We start from the raw sequence: 19,978 nt of genomic DNA on the forward strand, positions 1-19,978 counted from the left end.
TGCCAGAAATTATTTACAGTGTAAAATTAAACAAATAACATATAATAAACAACGATATGCTAATTCTTGATTTGATCAACTTACAATATTTTCTCCTGTGGTTATTTTGCATAAAACGTTTTATTCTATGTACCTCGAAGAACATCCATATTGCCATATGTTAAATGTCATATGTATCAAATGCGATGTAATTGCCATTTAGAAGCCGCGAATGATATGCGAATTTTCTTTGAATATATCACAAAATTGCATGAAATGCTCTTAAGACCTAACTTATTGATTTTATCGTTTGATTACATTCTGCGAGAAACGTGCCCGGTCATTTGACTACCTTACCCATGGAAAAGATATTTATATTTCTTCAATTCACTGCTTATCATGACGTCAGGAAACTCGTGTATATTACCATTTCTTTTCATTCAACGCAATAAATGATTTTAAAACACAGTGTAAGGTAATATTCTAATGTGTTCTTTTAACAATATGTGATATAGTGTGAAAATAATATGTACATACCGTACACTGTAAAACAATATGTGCTATAATTTTACGAGTAAGTTTATGGAAATTCTTCATATTCTTGTGGTAACTTAATAAGTATTGTTACAGAGGATGTTTACGTGACTATTCCATCCTCTTTGCTGCCAGCAGAAATTCTTTACCTGTGGATTCAACATCACTAATTGTATGTACTGAGCAAGTTTGTAATGGCTCAGTTTTCAAACTGTCCGACTTTGGCCTGAGTGGATCAGATTGGATCATATAACCATTATTATGCTTGTATCAATTCTTTGGCTACCATGGTCCGTGGAATTTTGAGAACCCGCTGCTATATCAGATATGCATTGAAAATATAATCTATAGCGCAAAAACTTTTTTATGTTGTTAGTGATGTACTTGTTGCTTCATATTATGTTTGATCAAGTCATCCATATTTTTGTTCTTATGTGTTGATGATATTCCCGCAAATAACTAATTATAGTATTAACTAACTGTAGTCTAGTATTTATATTTCAATGCAAAAACAGTATTTGTTTTTGCTTGCTTTGCATTTTCACAAGGCGAATCATTTTTACAAATATCACCTAAAAACTTTTAAAAATAACTAAATTACGGAAACACACATTCGCTTGTAAATTGACATAATGCTAGAAACGACATTATGCTGAGAAAAAAAGCTGGTTTCATTACCTAAGCTAACAACATCTCGTATTGACTACATCATCCAATGAATACTATATAGATGGATGAAGTACATCCTACTTTAACTATACAAGAGAACGACTTTATACTGCTGATGTAAGGGCTGATCTCATGTTATGGATGTTGATAAAGAACCCGAGGCTTGTGTTACATGTGATGTTTAGTTTCCTCAAAGAGTAAAATTAGCCATGATGGTGGGTAGATAGTGTCATGTACTATTTATCAGCTAATGTCTTACATTACAAGGCTACAGAGAAAATTCCCCCTCCATATAACTATACGGAGAACGAATAGAAGGTTTTTTACAGCTCTTTAAGATGAGTAGAGACGTTGTTCAATAGACGTAGTTCATGAGTTAATATCAAACAAATTGTAAGTCTGAATACTATTTTTAAACAGTAAATATATTTAGGTTAGAGCAAAGTAGAACTTGTGCATTATTTGTTACACTTATTGCTAAAACGACAAGAGAAACACTGTTTGGTTAACAGTAGATCAGAGTTACTATCAAATTTTCCGAGACAGAATTCTTTTTTTTTCTGTTAACGGTTAAGTCTGAATACTGTTTTTAAACAGTAAATATATTTAAGTTAAAGCAAAGTAAAACGTGTGCATTATTTAACTATGTTACACGTATTATTAACAAGACAAGAGAAATGCGTAATCAAGCACTGTTTGGTTAACAGTAGATCATGGGTACTATCACTTGTTCCGAGACAGAAGTCTATTTGTCCCTGTTAAAAGGTGTTACTGCTATTTTCGTAATGATTTCAATCTTTCAATAACGTTCTTCTAGATGATATTTCTGGTCAATCTCAATATACATTTTACTTAATTTGACATTTGAACCAGTTTTGGTCAAAATTTGAACAGAGAAGCATTGATAATTAAGTGACTGACTTTTCTTTCTATTTAAACCTGTTTCATTCTCTTTGTCTCTTAACCAATGGATAACAATAATTACCGTGTAATCAAAGGTCTGTCGGACGATTCACTTCAGTATCATGCAAAAGATTATAAAGCTGTAGTTACAATATGCGCAAATTTCGTCCTCGCCGATTGCAGTATGTCAAAGTGTTGCGACTGTCCCCTCCGCATGGGCCCTAAACCATGTAAACTTGCGATGACAATATCCCCGAGCAACTGTTGCTGTTGGACACTTTTTGTCTGCGGAATCCGTGCTTGATAACGACTCAGACCTCTTATATAATCTTAGACAAGCCGGACACCGAGCCGGACACGTCAAGTGTTTTATACAGACGATATTTGCCACGGGTAGTGAATTGCTTAGCTTAATATGAATGAATAAATTAGTGAAACATCCTCATCAAGTAGATATAGTCTTGCTGCAAACTATTGTTTTATCAAATTAGATTTTGCCTGTTAAAGTGTTTTTCTTCACTGAGTATTTTTTCTCTGGGAGGTTATAAGGGGTGTAGAATTGTCACCCCTGGGCAATTCAAGATTTCCAAGGTCAAAGTTTATACGAAGTATAGTTTGACATAGCCAAAATACACAGTGCATTGTGAGAAAATGTCGACATCCAAAGCCCGCATAATACGAATACAACAGAAACATTACGTCGATTGTGTGTTTAAATGGCAATATAATGATGTTACACGTGAAAGCACATTAAATAGCATTTTACAATTGTAGTAGATCCATTGTCTATCTATTGATTACACGAAATCCTTCATGGAGCTGTTTTCAACATCATTATCATCACACTCGCGTGAAAATCCAATGGTGGCTAAAACGGCTATGTCGACCCTGGAGGTCACAATTGGAATGACAAGAGCAACCGCTGGCGGCGCATGAATCGCGAGAATTGTGTGGAACCAGATTATAGCTGGATAATTTGGGTGCATTTTTCGGTTGCGTCTTTTTTGAAGCGGGAAAAATAGACATGTTGAGCTTAGATTTTGATACTTGAACTCCTCTCAATATCAACAATGCATTTCCACAAACTACGAATTTTCTAATACCTATTTTCTTAATTTGAGTATATTGTGTGTTTTAGGAAAAAAAGTATAATAGCGTGATGCCTTTATTACCTTTACTGCTTAATTATCGCTTACATTCAAATTTGATTTGTGCTAACTGATCATTAATACTTTGGAGTCAATATTCAATTAGAGTAATTAAAACGTCAACAAAAAAGCCTTGTTTAATTCATAATAATGACATGTAAAAAAGCTTGATTTAGTTCGACATGCTCTCATTATTAAGCAGTGCATTGCACGTTTCCTGAAATGACAAAACATATTTAAACAAGTTAACATTATTATCTTACTAATCAAACTTGACACGGAGTGTATAAAGTGTATCTTTTTACCTAGTTAGTATAAAGAAGCAAATTAATGCAGTCAAATAGAGACATACGATTGCATTCTAAAACATCATGTACGTGTACAAGAGGGCGATGTTGCATAACAGTGAACATTCAAACATTCTGTGCATGTTTTATTTGTATGTGATATTTCAATTCTCACGAGAGTCAAAATAATGTAGAATGGATCGTAAATATGCACATAAATCATGTCGCTTGTTGTTTTTCGTTTTATCTCACGAATATTAAAATAACCACAATGACACATGAATTCCAAATAGCGGTAACATTTGACAACTATAGTTACTTATTTCTTTAACTTTTATCTAACAAAAATAATTGGACTTGACTTTACTTTACAGATCTGTTTCGTGAGGCCACAAGGCCTCACTCATCAGAAGCACACAACCACATATAGTGAGATACAACTTGAAATTAAAAGGATTGCATAATGTTACATAATAATAACAATACCCAGTGTACTAGACCATAATGTTTTGAATGGTCATCTATTATATTGAATATTGGTTCGTCATATTAAGTTGTCTGCAATGTCAAGTATAGCTATTCAAAATATTATGTCATGTATGGCAATTCAAAATATTATGGTCTAGTACACTGGTTATTGTTATCATTATGTAACATTATGCAATCCTTTTAATTTAATCCTTTTAGGTGTATCATGTGACATCATAATACCTCATGTGGTAATGTGCTTCTGATGAGTCGAGTGAGGCCCTGTGGCCTTACGAAACAGATCTGTAAAGTAATGTAGCTTAATTTAGCTCCCATTTTTGGTCGAGTACTTTACCTTTGGATGATTTCAAGCATCTTGGATGTATATCTTGGATTTATTTATTTATTTATTTATTGAGATATATATTATAATAGTAATTTTCTATCATTTCCATGACTGTAAAAGTGTCTGTGGATTTTGGTCGAAATCCAATTTTAGGCAAATTTTGACAAAAACTCAGTAAGTTTGGTTTGATCAATTATGACCCAATTGTGACGTCACTTTGAGAATGTTCATTTAGTGTCAATGAAAGAGGATACATATGCCTATCCATTGATATTTGATGTTTTGTAGCCAAAATACAGAAGAAGATATTATAGATTTAACATTTAAAATTTTGTTTAACAGACATAATATTCAAACATTTACTTGACGTGTACAACATTATAATAATTACAGTCTAATAGCAAAGCTAAGCACGTGGTGATATACATGTACATTGTAACATGTCGACCAACCATGATGACTATGATGGCATATCAAATAGTAACATAATTGTTATTTCTTTTTCCATGTTCTAAAATTATTATCCAGAGAATTCTTTTATATCCGTAACGTTACCTTACCGGTTTCAAATTCCTTGTACTGCAACAAACGATCACTTCCATTCACGCCATAGCCTTCCAACACGATTTTCCAAGATAAAAGAAACTGCTTAGCATAGTTGCAACAAATGGAGTAGAAGTACTATTTGTTAATTTCTTTCAGTGAAAAACAAAATAAATGTTGATTTTACATGTGCATTTCAAGAAAAGTATTTTGTCACATAAATGACATTATGTTTTGCAGCAAATTTCAAACATGTTTTAGAATAGAAAGCAAAATTAAACTTGTACGCTACTCAAATTTGGTATACTCACCGGAGCGCTTTCACCGGGTCAACCGGCGTCTTCGGCGGATGTTATAGCTCTTAAGATTTGTTGTTGCTAGCAATAACATCCGCTGAAGACGCCGGTTGACCCGGTGAAAGCGCCGCTCCGGTGAGTATACCAAATTTGAGTAGCAAAGAAGTTTATTTTTGCTTTCTAATTGCGTTTTCTGCTACGTACAAATCTACATCATGTCTTAGAATTTTACTTACGTGTTATAAGCCCTTTATATAACCCCACGTCTAATCGTTTTCCGTAAAACATATTGTGTTCGATTGGACGTTTGTCAGCTGAAATTATATGATAACCTTCTAAAATGATCCCCAAGGTAAAATATTAAGTTTAGCAAAATCGTAAGATGTTTGATTATATCAAAAGTATTATGTTTGACTTCGACCAAAGTAAATCTCTTTCAAAGAGTCAATAACCAGTTAAATTATTATATTGGTTACCAAATGGTATCGTATCGTTGGAAAAGAAAAACATTATTATTTATAAGAAGCCATTTTCGTAGATCATATTTGAAGCAAATGTCATTTATATTCCAAATTATAGTCTAAGCTTACTTCTTTCCTCTTTCCTTAAATATCAAATAAACATCCATCAAACTTATGGATCACAAGTCAACTCATGTATAGTTGAAATTCAATCCACCACGAATTGCCTATACTTGATATCATATTTCAACCATTTTATGAAGATTACTCATTTCAGTATGAAATCGAACGCATTGATGAAGCTTAATTTGCCCTTTAAAATGTGCAATCAATTTGTTGAATATAAAAACGGGCTTGGGGTAATTCAAAACACCTGTCGTCTCACTCAGTATTTGATTTTTTTTGTGCTAAAATTGCGTATGTAATAATATTGTAAAAATATATCATTCTTATTTTGCTCTTCACAGAACAGATGATGAAATTCACCCTCTGTTTAATATAAACGTCCAGATTTGTATTTGTTTATTATTTATTCAACACTTTTTGAGCCAATAAAGTTATTCTTTTATTAACACTGGTTACATGTTTTATATCAACCAAATTCAAAATAAATCATAGTTCTTGCATAGTTCAAGTGGATGTATACGCGAATAAAAAAATAAGTATAATTTATATGACATTTGGTTCCTTATAAAATGTCGCCTTTTCAAATTTTTTATTATACAAACGAATACAATACAAAAATTATCTCATTTATATGAAAATGGATTTGTCTGAATGAATTTAAGACATCGAAATAGATCACGTGGCCTTTAATTTTGCCCGAAGGTACATTCACCGTTAATATGATGAGGTAGAACTCAACGCTAATAACCTGTAATAATCCATCATACTAGCGTAGAAACAAGGGATTCTCAGCGGTACTCAAAACAGAGCAGTTGTAATTGCATTTTCAGGTAACATTTCATTTTCTCTTCATGAATAATTTGTTCTGTATAAATTTTTGAATTCCATATTCTCTTATGGTTTGTTTGAAAAAGACGTATCTGAAAGATTTTACTACCTTAATCATGTTGAATGTTGTTGTTATCAATAAAGTTTAGACACCGTGAAACCGAATTCCAATATGGCGGGAATCTACATTCTCATTTATTAAGCACGATACAATTGGATGTTCTAATCATAATATTCCTCTTCCTTTATTTTGAAACATTATTTAGTGCTACATTTAGAAATATGAACTGTGAAGCACATACGTACACTCATGCTGGCATATATATGAATTGCAACGTTTTTGATATCAAATGACATGCCATTTACTTGTTATAGTATCAAAGTACAACAATAGAACTGCAAAAAGGTGTATAAGTAGACATTGTGCATATGGCAGCTTTTATTTTTGGCTTTTATATCTTTTTGCAGTGTCAAATTATGTAACCTGTTCTAATGTCGGCGTATTGGCTTGTTACTGAAGACGCTCAGAGCATTAATTATATAGGATGTAGAAATGGATTGGAGAAACAAAATGGAGTAATCCCAGAATGCCTTGTTAAATTTACTCTAAAAATTGTCAGATTTATGTTGTGGATGTAATAATCGCATTAATTACCATAGCAATAGACTAATAATGTTTGAATATATCGCCCTGCGCTACAACGTTCACGCGATACATATGCATTGAACCACAGATGTCAAAGAACAGGGATAAACACCTCAGTATTCTATAGAATGATTAGTATCTTTGAAAATAGCGGTATTGTATTCAATCAATGATTGCAGATGTACACAGGTGATGAGTGTAACCTATTTGTAATGCAGGGCGATATATTCAAATATTGTATTCATCTATTGCTATGGTAATTAATCCTGTTACATCATCACTTATATAACAGTGCTAGTGTCGATCTCCCACCAGTGAACATTGTTCAAGGTGTCACTGGAGTTGGAACAGAGTTTTTATAGACCTTGAACATTTTAATATAATAATGTATATTAAAAGCTAGTGACCACATGAAATTATGAAAATGATCGATTAAATATCATTTGGAGAATGGCGATAGACGTATATGATAGTAAAACGCTTTAGGTTAAATTAAAAAGTTAATGAAAAAAATGCAGCCAATAGATTAATATTTAAGTAATTTTCAATGTTATAAATTGAAATACAGATTGTATATAATGTAAAATTCTAAACTTGGATTTGTCCCTTATCATGCTTATGACTGTATCGTAGATAAACTTTTAATCTTAGCAATTCAGAGATAGTTATGAACCGCTATAAAAATCTCAATGGTTTTTTAATATCACAATATAATAAGATGAATTGCTCAAGGTATCTTCTGATCCAAGGTAGGATATGTTGTACATGTATGTAGGGAAGGGACACGTGTATGGAATTACTTCAAAAACATAAATTTAGTAAAAATACCCTTTAAAATAATGTGGCCATCTCACTTTCCCATCGAGGTGAACGATTTGCATGCTGGGATACTAAATCAAACCATCCTCTGCAGAGGGACTCGGTGCTTATCTGTGATGTACTTAATATAAAGTCATTAGAAGCCATAGTGTAATGTATCACTGATGACTAGACACGATATGTGATATGCATGCATACTAAAATTAATGTGCTCAAATAATGTCACGAATTCGTAAGATGTAATGTGCATACTGAAACAACGAGCGACATGGCCACCTTTATCACAAATGGGCTTTTCCAGTTTATTTGAATAGACTATTATCTGGATGTGTGACTCCATTTGAAATATACACTGTGTGGCTATGTCTTCCATAGGGTTGTATGTATTATCCCCATCCATAAGTGAGAATTCACAGCATGCTAGCGACGTGACAGAGCGGTAAAATGCTAATCTAATGAAGTATTGATTGTGTTTATGTGAACAATATAACATTAATTTTGCATAAGCGATTGGGTTCTATTGTTATCGTGCTATGAGCTAAAACGACGCCACCAAACACCAGAGTGCATATAGAAAATGTGGGTTGAGAATAGACCCTTGCGGAACACTAACTTCCTAAATTACTCCTTACTGTGAATATTGTGGACATTTTGCTGTTCTTGTAATCATCCAAGATCTTTTTACAGGTACAAAAGATGCTTCAAAAGCAAGATACTATCATTAAATGACCCTGAATCAGTCCCGTATAGTAAGCCACCGGACATTACGAATGCAACTTTCTCAAATTGCTCAATAAGTAAACTCGTTTGTATTTGTAGCATACCAATTTAAATCATGATTGAGCAAAACCCGTAACGGTTATTTATTTATTTATTTATTTATTTATTTATTTATTTATTTATTTATTTATTTATTTATTTATTTATTTATTTATTTATTTATTTATTTATTTATTTATTTATTTATTTATTTATTTATTTATTTATTTATTTATTTATTTATTTATTTATATTTCTAATTATTCATCGGTAACAAGCTGCCCATATCCGTGTGATTTGCGATAACGTTGTTTAGTATGGCTACACTGTGAATCTCTCTGTACATTATCTTGATTGTATGTAGAACGATTGTGTCTGCGGCAACCGTGAATACGTATTACAAGCTCTGAATAAGGATTATGAGATTACTTTGCAATTTATTGCAATTCCCGGGAGATTTACTATAATTAAACCAACATCGAGGTACTGCTTAACTTAGCGCCCGATCCGTTTGTCGTAATCATGGTAATGCTATATAGGACATCGCTACCCGGCATTGCTATCGCTGTGTTATTTTTGTATAAGGCCTTGCACTGTAGTGATCTTCTTATTATAATTATAGGCTACTTCCGTTGCAATTGTGTTATTGTAGCATAAATCTTCCATATTGTTACCAATTTCAACTCAATGAACCCGGAACTTCCGGAAGATGCACTTTTTCAACATGATGATGAAGATAATAGTAAAGATTATAGTAGGGGGCCTTATGGAAAAATTGATAATAATTATTAAACACCTCAAATAAAGAAAGTCAGCAATCATGTAAGCCGTTCTACACCAAAACCTGATCTTGTTATGACATTTTTGATTGATAAGGTCGTGTGAATAATCTTGTTAACTCCATTTTGATACCAAATTTGCTACCAAATACTCTAAATTGACGGTTTATGAAAGTCGGTGCATTTTCACAAGTTGCAAATCAAAACGATGCACTTTGTTGATGATGATGATGACGATGAAGATGAGGAGGAGGAGGAGGAGAGGAGAAGAAGGAGGAGGAGAGGAGAAAAGGAGCAGAATGAGGAGTAGGAGGAGGAAGAAGAAGAAGAAGAAGAGGAGGAGGGGGAGGAGGGGGAGGAGGAGGAGGAGGCGGGAAGAAGAAACAGAAGACGACGAATAATACAATAATTATGTGGGAATTATACAGAATATAAGAATAATATAAATTACAATACTCATAAGAGAGATATTCCATTGTGTAACCTAACCTATAATTGTTGTTATACCATAAACACTGAAGAACCCCTCTCAAACACCAACAAGTGTATAACACAAGGCACTTCCTATTCTTTGAACCATACTTACAAAAGAAACTGCCAAACATCAAAAATTAATTTCCTGAAATAAATGTTACAATTGCACCGACTGAATGCAATTCCTAACCCTGTGGATACACTATACATTATCCATCAAAATGCCTCGTTTTCAAAGGCATAGTTCACTAATCTGCATATAACAACCTTTGACTTCAACTTGTGAGGTACGAGGTTTTGTACCCAATTCAAGAGGTGATTCTAAGTACACACAAACATGCTAGAGTTGGAGAACTATGTCGTGAAGCATGAACATGTTTGAGAGTCAGTAATAGTAGACGACTGTTATATTGCCCCTCGGTGAATAAATATTGTATGAATTAACACCTTGTATCTAAAAAATGAGCGAAAAGCAAAAATGGTCGTTTGACCTCGTTTATTTTAAACTCTCTCGTTACTTATTCCTATTAAATGTATTCTATACAGACAGAGGGGTAATTGTTGGAATAAGGGTTTTGGGTTAACGTCAATTAACCATGTTCACATCAATTAAATGACGTCAATCATATAGAGATTCCAGGAGCGTCTCTGTTTCCCTTTCCTTAACTTAAAATCTTTATCTATAATTGGAATATAAATCGAAATGAAACTTTATAGGGTAAGGGACTTGGACTAAAGTTGTTGTGGGGTTTTAAACTGTGCTCAAAAGGAAACTTATTATTTTTCACAAGGTCATATCTTAAAATCCTCTCCATAAAAACGAACCAAAATTACACACAGGATTACTTCAATACTCCACTCTAAACACATGTCAGTAAGCAAGTAGTTGTCCTACTTACACAACAGTAAAATGCACCGACACGGAACAGCTTCCTGGACCACATTCACAGGCGAATAATTGGCACCCAGCAAAAGAAATCTGTGAGAATGCGTACAAGATCCTAAGACAGAATATATGACTGCAAACTGTAATGCCCAACCAGCACTTGAAGTCTATGGTAGTACCATCAACCATGTCACAGACTTCAAGTATTTGGGTTCCAAGATGGGCTCTAGTGTTGGAGACCTAAAAAGAAGAAAAGCACTAGCCTGGGCAGCTTTCTGGAAACTGGAACGCCTTTGGAGAAGCCCGTCCTTGCCAATTGAAACAAAAATCAAGCTGTTTCAGACAACGTGTGTTACTGTCTTTCTGTACGGGTGCGAGTCATGGGTAATTACCAAGGACATGGAAAACAAGATCAATGCATTTGCAACATCTTGCTACAGAGTCATGTTAAACATCAAGCGTGTGGATCGGATTCCAAATGAAATCATCTACAACCTGACCAACACCACTCCACTGGTTGCCAGAGTCAAGATTCATCAACTCAAATTTCTCGGCCATATACTGCGTCTTGAAGATGGCGAGCCTATGAAAGAATATGCGCTTTATATTCCACCACATGGGAAGAGGAAACCGGGACGGCCACGCACACTGTACTTACAGTATGTCCAGCACCTCCTGGGAGATACTGAAGGGATGCTGCAGCCAAACAAAATTGTTTCGCTTGCCCAAGATCGCATTAGTTGGAGAAAGCTTGTAGTCGCCTGCTCCGCAGCCGACTGATGATGATGACAAGATCCTTACACAGGTGATCATTTCCACAGAGTAAGTGGAATAGTGTGGAACGGGACTGCTTCTCCTTTTCACACACTTTCTTCAAGAAACAAGTCTTGTTCCACACTATTCCATTTACTCACAGATTGCTTGTGTTGGGTGCCAATTATTGGGCTGTGAATGTGGTCCAAGAAGCTTTTCCATGTCAGTGCAGTTTGCTGTTGTGTCAGTTGGACAACTGTTTGGTTACTGACTAGTGTTTAGAGTAGAGTAATGAAGTAACAACCCTGTGTGCAGTGTTGGTTCATTTTTCTGGACAGGATTTTAAGATATGACCTTCACTGATAGCCAGAATGGAGTCAAGTGACTCTCTAAGTGGAGTAAACTAGTACTGACTTTCCAAAGGAGTCACCTGATTATCACAGGAGAGTCAGTTGACTCTACATGTGGGGTCAAATGACTCTACATTCAGAGTCGTCGATGGAGTCAAGAAATTTATGAATCTTCAAGGGAGTCATACTCTGTAATTGCTTGGCTCTTGACACCATATAATGTATATTCTCCCATTCCAAGGGGACGGTGGTCAAGCCAAATTTTCTCCATCGTGTCGTCTGACAATCGCCAATGGCGTGAAACTCAGAATAAAGTCTCCTATTCCGGTAGGTCTACATTTTGTCTTTTTTCGGACAGTCGGAGTGACCCTGTAATGGAGTCAGGGTGACTCTATTAATGGAGTCTGGGTTACTCTAGGAGCAGAGTCCAGCCACTACGCGACTCTATGTCTAAAATGACTCTATATTGGGAGTCAAATGACTCCTGTGTAGAGTCATCAACAATAACTCTTCAGTGGAGTCAAAAAATGTATGACTCTTCAAGGGAGTCAAATGACTCCCAATATGGAGTCATTTTAGACATAGAGTCGCAGAGTGGCTGGACTCTACTTTTAGAGTCACCTAGACTCCAGTTTGGCTTTCAGTGTTGTGAAAAATTTAAATTTTCTTTTTGAACCCAGCTTATCTAGGGTAAGGGGCTTGGACTAAAGTTGTTGTGCGATTTTAATTAGAAGGGGTTTCATTTCATTGACCAATATACTAATAGTGGCAAGATGAACATAATTATTATAATCTGAGACCGAATTAAAAAAAGACTAGTGTGCGTATGACGTCGTGTCAAAAATGCCGTACTGCGTATGTCAGTAACCAATCACGCAAAACTTATAGTAAGGTGCCTTGATATAATATCCAGATGGTATCGGCCTCTTGTAAAAGTCGACAATATGGTCCCATAATGGTCTACGTGGCCTGTTGGTTATACTAAATACTTTTAAATGGCCTGTTGTGTTTAAGTATCTGTGGATAAATTAACGCAGCTTTGCAGCAATTTGGATCCCAAAGCGTTTTGCACACATGATATGCAAAGCACAGCATAATTAACTTAATTCCGAATGCAGACTATATAAAGGACGGGAAAACATTTGTAGCAAGAAAAATGTAGGACAAATATTATAAGCTTGCTTATATAGGACAAATATAGGACAAATATTATAAGCTTGCTTAGACGTGAAGTGAAAATTATAAATGAAACAATTTTGAAAAGCTAACATTTCGCTCACCTAAAACGAGTGACAGCTCTTGAATGGACTTGTCAAACTGACAACACAATGTACTTGACAGTGCAATAGAAATATAAAATATCAGATTTCATTGTCTGTGTGTCGTCTCATAGTAAGGCACCACGTTTAATTTGGTCCTACAGAACTGTCGGTGCCCGGTTATTACGTTTTCTTGAATTATAAAAAAATATTTTGTTAATTTTATAAACTTTTTCTCTCTTTACAGTTTTGATGCTGATGGTCCTTCTATGCATATGCGGAGATGGTGGTAAGAAAAAAATCAGATTATTAATAATTTACTGACCTCTTTAAATTTGTATTCTATTATTGATAATTTAAATCTAATGACTCCAAACTGTCCTTTTATCAATCTTTTTTAAGTTTAACATCTTAGACCTAAACCTACGCACACTACACAAAAGTATTGCAACATTGCTGAAAAAGAAGAATTACGCAAACAATTTAAACATTTATCCAATATCTTGCCCTTCAAGGCCTGGTGGACTCAGAAGAAAGAAAGGTCACATAGATAGTCCATATGACCTTGAATCGCACCAAAAATATTGTGTTGGTCGTTATGTCCTTTATGAGGACTAGTGTGGGTATGTCCCAAACCCTTGCAAGATTGACTTCAGTCATCTTTGATTGTTATTTTCGTCCAATCACCACTTCCGTGCAACATTCTTCCGTAACTATTTGTTGGATACCTTGCAGAAACCGATTAATCCATTTGGAGACCATTCTAAAAGCACTGGAATATGCGCATAATGTCACTACAAGTACTGTAAGTGACACCTTGCATCCCATTTGTTAGCCTTTTCAGCAATGTTGCAATACCTTTGTGTAGCGTGTGTATGTGCTTATACAGTCTACCAAATTCAATATAGTTTAAGGACCTGGGGCGTTACATATTTCCAAAACATATAATAGACCAAATTAATTGTGTTTTCTATGAATTTTGTTCAGTAAAGTCCTTCCAATTATCTTGGATTCGTAAAATCCCACAATCAAGGAATTGGAATTGGTAGCACGAAATCTATTGCAATAATGACGCCTATTGAGGATATCTGTGCTCTACGTAATTAAAAAAACTGGACATAATTAACCGCTAAAAGTTCAAAAGTTCTCAAAGAGCTCCAATTAGAGTTACCAGGTGCGGATCCAGGGGGGGCGGAGGGGGCGCGCGCCCCCCGTAAAAATAGCAAAAGTAAGAAAAATGGGCGCCCGCCCCCCGTAAAAACGGGAAAAGGGGAAAGGAGAGAAGGAGACAAAGAGAAGAGAAAAGCGAGAAAAAGAGAAGAGAAAGATTAAATTGCGCGTAATTGAGTAGGCCCGTGCCTAAAAACTCCACAGTCTGGTCGATCGAAGGCCTAGGAGTATAGGTTATTTTCCTATGCCTGTAATTATTTTAGGCATTGCTTGAAGGCAGGTCCTAGGCCCAAAAGCACGTGAAAATCATATACTGCGAGCCCGCTGATATAAAGCTCTGATAGGCCTATGCAGGGCCCGCCACATCACCAAAGTCTGTATTAATATGATTAAGACAGAGTCAATGCTGATATCAATCCATGCATGCTTTAGTAGGCCTAATTGTGTGTCTCAAGTCTTAGAAAGTTTCAGCGCTGGTCAGTGGACCAGTGTAACTCAGGGTTTTTTTTCGGGCCTTTTTTGTTTAAAGCAATAATATAGGGCCTAAATGGTGTAAAAATAATGCACCAAATGGCTTCAAGTGGACCTTCATTTTGCAAAATCCCCCCCCCTCAAAACACCCCTACGTATGCGTAAACAACTGGCCGTTTTCGCTTTTGTTTTGGACACCCGTACACTTTAGGCCTATATTGTTTTAAGTAATAACTTAATGATTAGGCCTACAGTAAAAGCGAACAATGGACCACAAATGGCTTCATTGGGCACATACTTCCGAACTTTATCTATAACTAAAATTTTACATTAATAGTGTCTAAATCGTCCAGCAAATGGCTTCAATTGGACCTTCAATTTGGAAAATTGTATGAGTTTCCAACTTCTGAGTTCCCCCCCCCCCTGTATAAAGAAGTTGCCATTTTCTTTATGCTTTGGATTTACACAATGATATTGAAAACTTGTCCACGAATGGGAAATGAGCCGTCATGGTCATTTCACAAATTTTCCGCTCTTTCAAACTCAAATTTTACACAATGTCAAAATGGTCCACCAAATGGCTTCAATTAGGTCTTCATTTTGCAAAAGTTTCTCACTTCTGAAGGGGCACATCCCCAGACACCCTGCACTCTGCCCCCCTGCCCCCCCCACACCCTGCACTCTGCCCCCTGCCCCCCCGCTGTCTACGCTACTGACTACGATCAAATAGGTTCATGACAACATTTGATTGAATGGACTTCATAACTACGGTGAAGGACATTTGTTTGGAACCAATCGATAATTTCATGCATGACCTCTACTCCCAATAGGGATTGTGATCACCACTTCCTTCTGCATATTATATGACCAGTTGCTAAAACGCCATCTACGTCTGCATCCGGCGAGAAGTGACAACACTGTTCATTCAATTTGAGAAATAATGTGATATAACACGAAACTGTCACTGAAGTATTTACTCGCAACCTTTAATAATTGGATTTGTTTGAAAACTTTTGAACTATTATTTTATGGCCAATTCTGTGAATCTATTTGCGGATTAAATTATCCGCTTGTTTATATTCCACTGCTTTTATTATAGATATTGCACTATAAAAATATTACAACGTAGGGTCTAATGTCAGCAGTCAAAATCAATGGGTAAACAATTTACGTAATTTTACGAAATGTTGGGCATATTGGAACTAAAATTTTGAATGTTGATATTAAACTCACCAACAGTAATTTTGCAGCCTGCACTTTATTATAGGCGGTAACAGTATTTAGTAGGGGAGCCCGGTTTGTTGGAAGGTACCACCTTTGATATTATAACTGAAGCAAAAACTAGCCAAGAATGATAGCGTATTATAAAATTATTAACCAAAGAACACATTCATCAATCTCATGATACACGTATTGTGTTTGCCGTCGACATTTCTATCGATGATAGCGTCCTTACGCCTTGGTATTGTATATTGTAAGTTCACTTGATAAGACTTTTGATCTTGATTGATAACTGAAACTCCCTCTAATTATTACACCACAATAAACCGGAGCCCCTTATCCTAGGTATATGTGATACAAGGCTCAAAAGAAATATCTAGCCTAGCTCAACCCTAAAATTACAAAACATTTCTTTGCATAACTTAACGTACATTTTGTTGATTTGAAAAATTCAAAAAGCTCCGTGAATAGAACAATCCTTTGGCTACCCTCCCAAAGTTGTCCAAATTCCAAAAAACACTTTTTGAACAAAAATAATCACATTTTCCTAAAAATGGTTCTTTCAGAAAAAGATATATGTAATTTACGAGGATTGATTTAATGATGTATTTGTTTTCTTTAATTCTAATATGTATACGATAACTCAGTCACCCATGCAATCATCATGCAGTTTAAAACAATGATTCATTGACATGTACGGGTGGTTTCTTGAAGGATTTATTGAGCCGGTGTTTCCAAAATGGTAAAATCAATTTAGGAGTTAGAAAACATTTCTTTGCATAACTTGACATTCATTTTGTTGATTTGAAAAATGTAAAAAGCTGTGAATAGAAGAATCATCTTCCTACCCTCCCAAAGTAACTCCTAGTGGTTTTATTATTTTGAAACAACTGCTGATTAAAAACCTCATTTAGGTCAAAATTAGCTTCAACGAATCATTATTTTGCACTACATGATAGTTGCATGGGTGACTAAGGGATCAGACACAGAAAGGTGAAGGAAACAAAACAATTCAATCATAACATTGATATCCAGAATGTTTTGTACATTACATGTATGGGATGTTGAAAAGTGCACATTTTTTAATGCATCATTTTTGAAAAATTATTTTTGACCAAAACAAAAGGATTTTGAGAAGAGACAACTTTGGGAGGGTAGGAAAACGATTCCTTTATTCACAGGTTTTTAAATTTTTCACATCAACGAAACGTAAGTCAAGTTATGCAAAGAAATGTAAATTTAGGGGGTTAAGCCTTTATGTTAACCAACCAATATCTGTATCGTCTGTCTCGTCTCAAGTTCAGAGTAACGGCGGCAGTAGGATTTCGCTGTGATTCGAATTCGTGCGCTAATATAATCCGATAGCCCGTATACACACGCGTAGAAAGGCGGATTGTCACTAGACTACTGCCCTCAATCGTCAACTGTTTGGGATATAACACAGTACATGCACATTGTATACGACTGATGAAGTTAGTCTAGATTTGTTACTAAGAAATCCAACATGGCGTTACTCTCAACTTGAGTCAAGACACACTGTATAATGAAAGACAAAGATAAAGACAATTTATCGCGTCTGACGTCACCTGTCAATCAAACTCGAGCACGGTTTGTTTACAAGTGTCGTGATGATGACTCGCTGAACGCGGATTTATAACCGGGCGCCTTATTGCTGATTTTGCACCTTTCGACATGCAAACCATCTCAAAAGTTAGGGCTTTATAGTAAGAAACTTTTTTTGGTGAAGGCACCATGTTCACAATCCCTAGAAAAGCTGCTTTTTGCCTTGTAAAAGTACGAACTTTTTCGCCATTTGCTGCTATTCCTTTTCTCCGATCAGCACCAGATAGATCGGTCTTCCTTTACGCGCTGATTAACCTGTGTAAACCAATCAAGGATCGTCATTGACAGGGACATCAGACGCGATAAATTGCATTTATCTCTGTCTTTAATTATAGTAGAAAATGCGAAAAAACGTGAAATGTTTACACAATCCATCTGCAACAAACAAGATTGATGACGAGGAAGGTTGTACTCCAGCGGACAAAGTAACCAGCATGCCATGTTTAAAATTATCCTCTGATACCACCGATATACGTGAAAGACAAACATTTTGATTTGATTTTGCTAATACACATATAGCCTAGAATAGAACAATGATAATTCCACGAATTTCATCATAAAAACCAATTTTCCTTTGACTCCACTAAATGTTAGTTTTCGCAACCAGCATATTTTCAAAAAACATGACATCTGAAGGACGAATGTAGTGGATTGCATTAGTAAGTCCTCGAAGCAGTTTGAGGGAATCATGATAAGTCTTATTGGCAATGGGCTATTCCAGTTGAAATCCATACACCCCCCTATGGAACACATGACCTGAAATGCAGAACGTGGTCTTTTGATGTGTTACACAATTATTTGTCCATAAATAATGTCGCGCGTGATCCTTTGGTTTGTTAGTCAATCGTGTGTTTGTTTTCTTAAATTAACAACATAATAACTTGACTTCAAATAAGCTCATTCTATTTCTATCTACTGTAATGTGCAGTATAATTTTGAAGACATGTTTCTCCAAAAAAAACGTGAATTGCTGACGAAAATGTTTTAAATCTTAAACAAAGGCACGACTTTTGGATTATCGACCTCCTTTAAAATGTATTTGCTACAAATTGTAATGCTTGAAGCTTAGTACCTAAAGAAACCCCTTCAATAAAAAGCTTAATTTTCTTCTGTAAATGAAATTAGTATGATGGGTGTAGGGTTAGAGGGGGCGGTTGTGGAGGTAGCACCTCCCCCATCACCAAAGGCCAAAAAGTGCACTTTGCGAACGTAGCGATCGGAAAAAACATTTTTAATGCTTTTTTTTTTTGGTAAAAAAGGGTCCACACTTGTCCATTTCTTCTTAAAAGTTTCTTTGTGCTTTCTTCGTCATAAAGGTCCAAAATGTTGGGAAATGGTCCAAAAAAAGTCTACTTTTTAACAATTACTGCTGTATAAGATTATGTCAATTACTCAAGCAAAACTAAAAAGAAAACCGAATTGAAAAGTAAAACAGGAAAATATCTTTATTCTCAGCTTACCCTTTGTGGACTGATCGATATAATTTCATTTGCAGTTCAGCTTTTTGTAACAAATAAAATAAATTTCATTTCATTTCTGTGGCAATAACTGATATTGAAACAAAAATGCACAAGCTCAACCTATTTGTATGATTTTATTCCACTTTTATCCTTAGGGGCATCCTCCTTGCGAGAGAAACAAGGAAACAGTGAGCCAGGTATCAATATAATGTGTTTGGCACAAGCAGTGCTGCTGCTGTCATTGCGCCTTTTTACGCTGCGTGTACGCAATCCAATCGCCACGATGCAACGTTGTTTCCAGCTTAACAAGCTTTAGCTTTCGCACACTTTTTAAAAACTTTACTCTAAAGGCTCTACTAATAATAATATCATCGGCATTTTACAGGTTGACTTTTTTTAAGCCTGGTCCACTTACAGCAAATCTATTTTTCAAGTACTTTAAGTCTAACCAATAGTTCATGTGTAAGTGTATATGTTTGCAGGATTTTATAGGCCACTGTAATTTTATAGATTGCCAAAATAAACCAAAATTACATGACTTAACAAGATCCTTCCCGCTTTTGTATTAAGTCTTTGATGTCTTCTTTTTCTTCAAAATTAAGAGTAGATTTGTTACAAGTAAACATTGATCCTTTCCACTAAAAGTACTAAAATGTAACACCTACATTTTATTGTACAAAATATAACACTCTCAACACAACATGTCCTGTTGCTCGTAAT

General features: G+C 35.3%; 1 protein-coding gene across 9 annotated transcripts in view; it reads left to right on the top strand.

The window, feature by feature from the left end:
* Positions 1-19,978, top strand: part of LOC140135836 (neuropilin and tolloid-like protein 2) — a 268,948-nt gene that overhangs the window by 202,111 nt on the left and 46,859 nt on the right. For 6 of the 9 annotated variants that reach the window (XM_072157470.1, XM_072157465.1, XM_072157467.1 and 3 more), the window contains 2 exons: positions 13,561-13,602; positions 19,414-19,455. In XM_072157470.1, the coding sequence (XP_072013571.1) occupies positions 13,561-13,602; positions 19,414-19,455 (84 nt within the window). The remainder of the gene's footprint in view (positions 1-13,560; positions 13,603-19,413; positions 19,456-19,978) is intronic. The other 3 variants (XM_072157468.1, XM_072157473.1, XM_072157474.1) reach the window with 1 other exon arrangement.

The sequence above is a fragment of the Amphiura filiformis genome, chromosome 16 (assembly GCF_039555335.1).
Source record: "Amphiura filiformis chromosome 16, Afil_fr2py, whole genome shotgun sequence".
Taxonomy (NCBI): Eukaryota; Metazoa; Echinodermata; class Ophiuroidea; order Amphilepidida; family Amphiuridae; genus Amphiura; species Amphiura filiformis.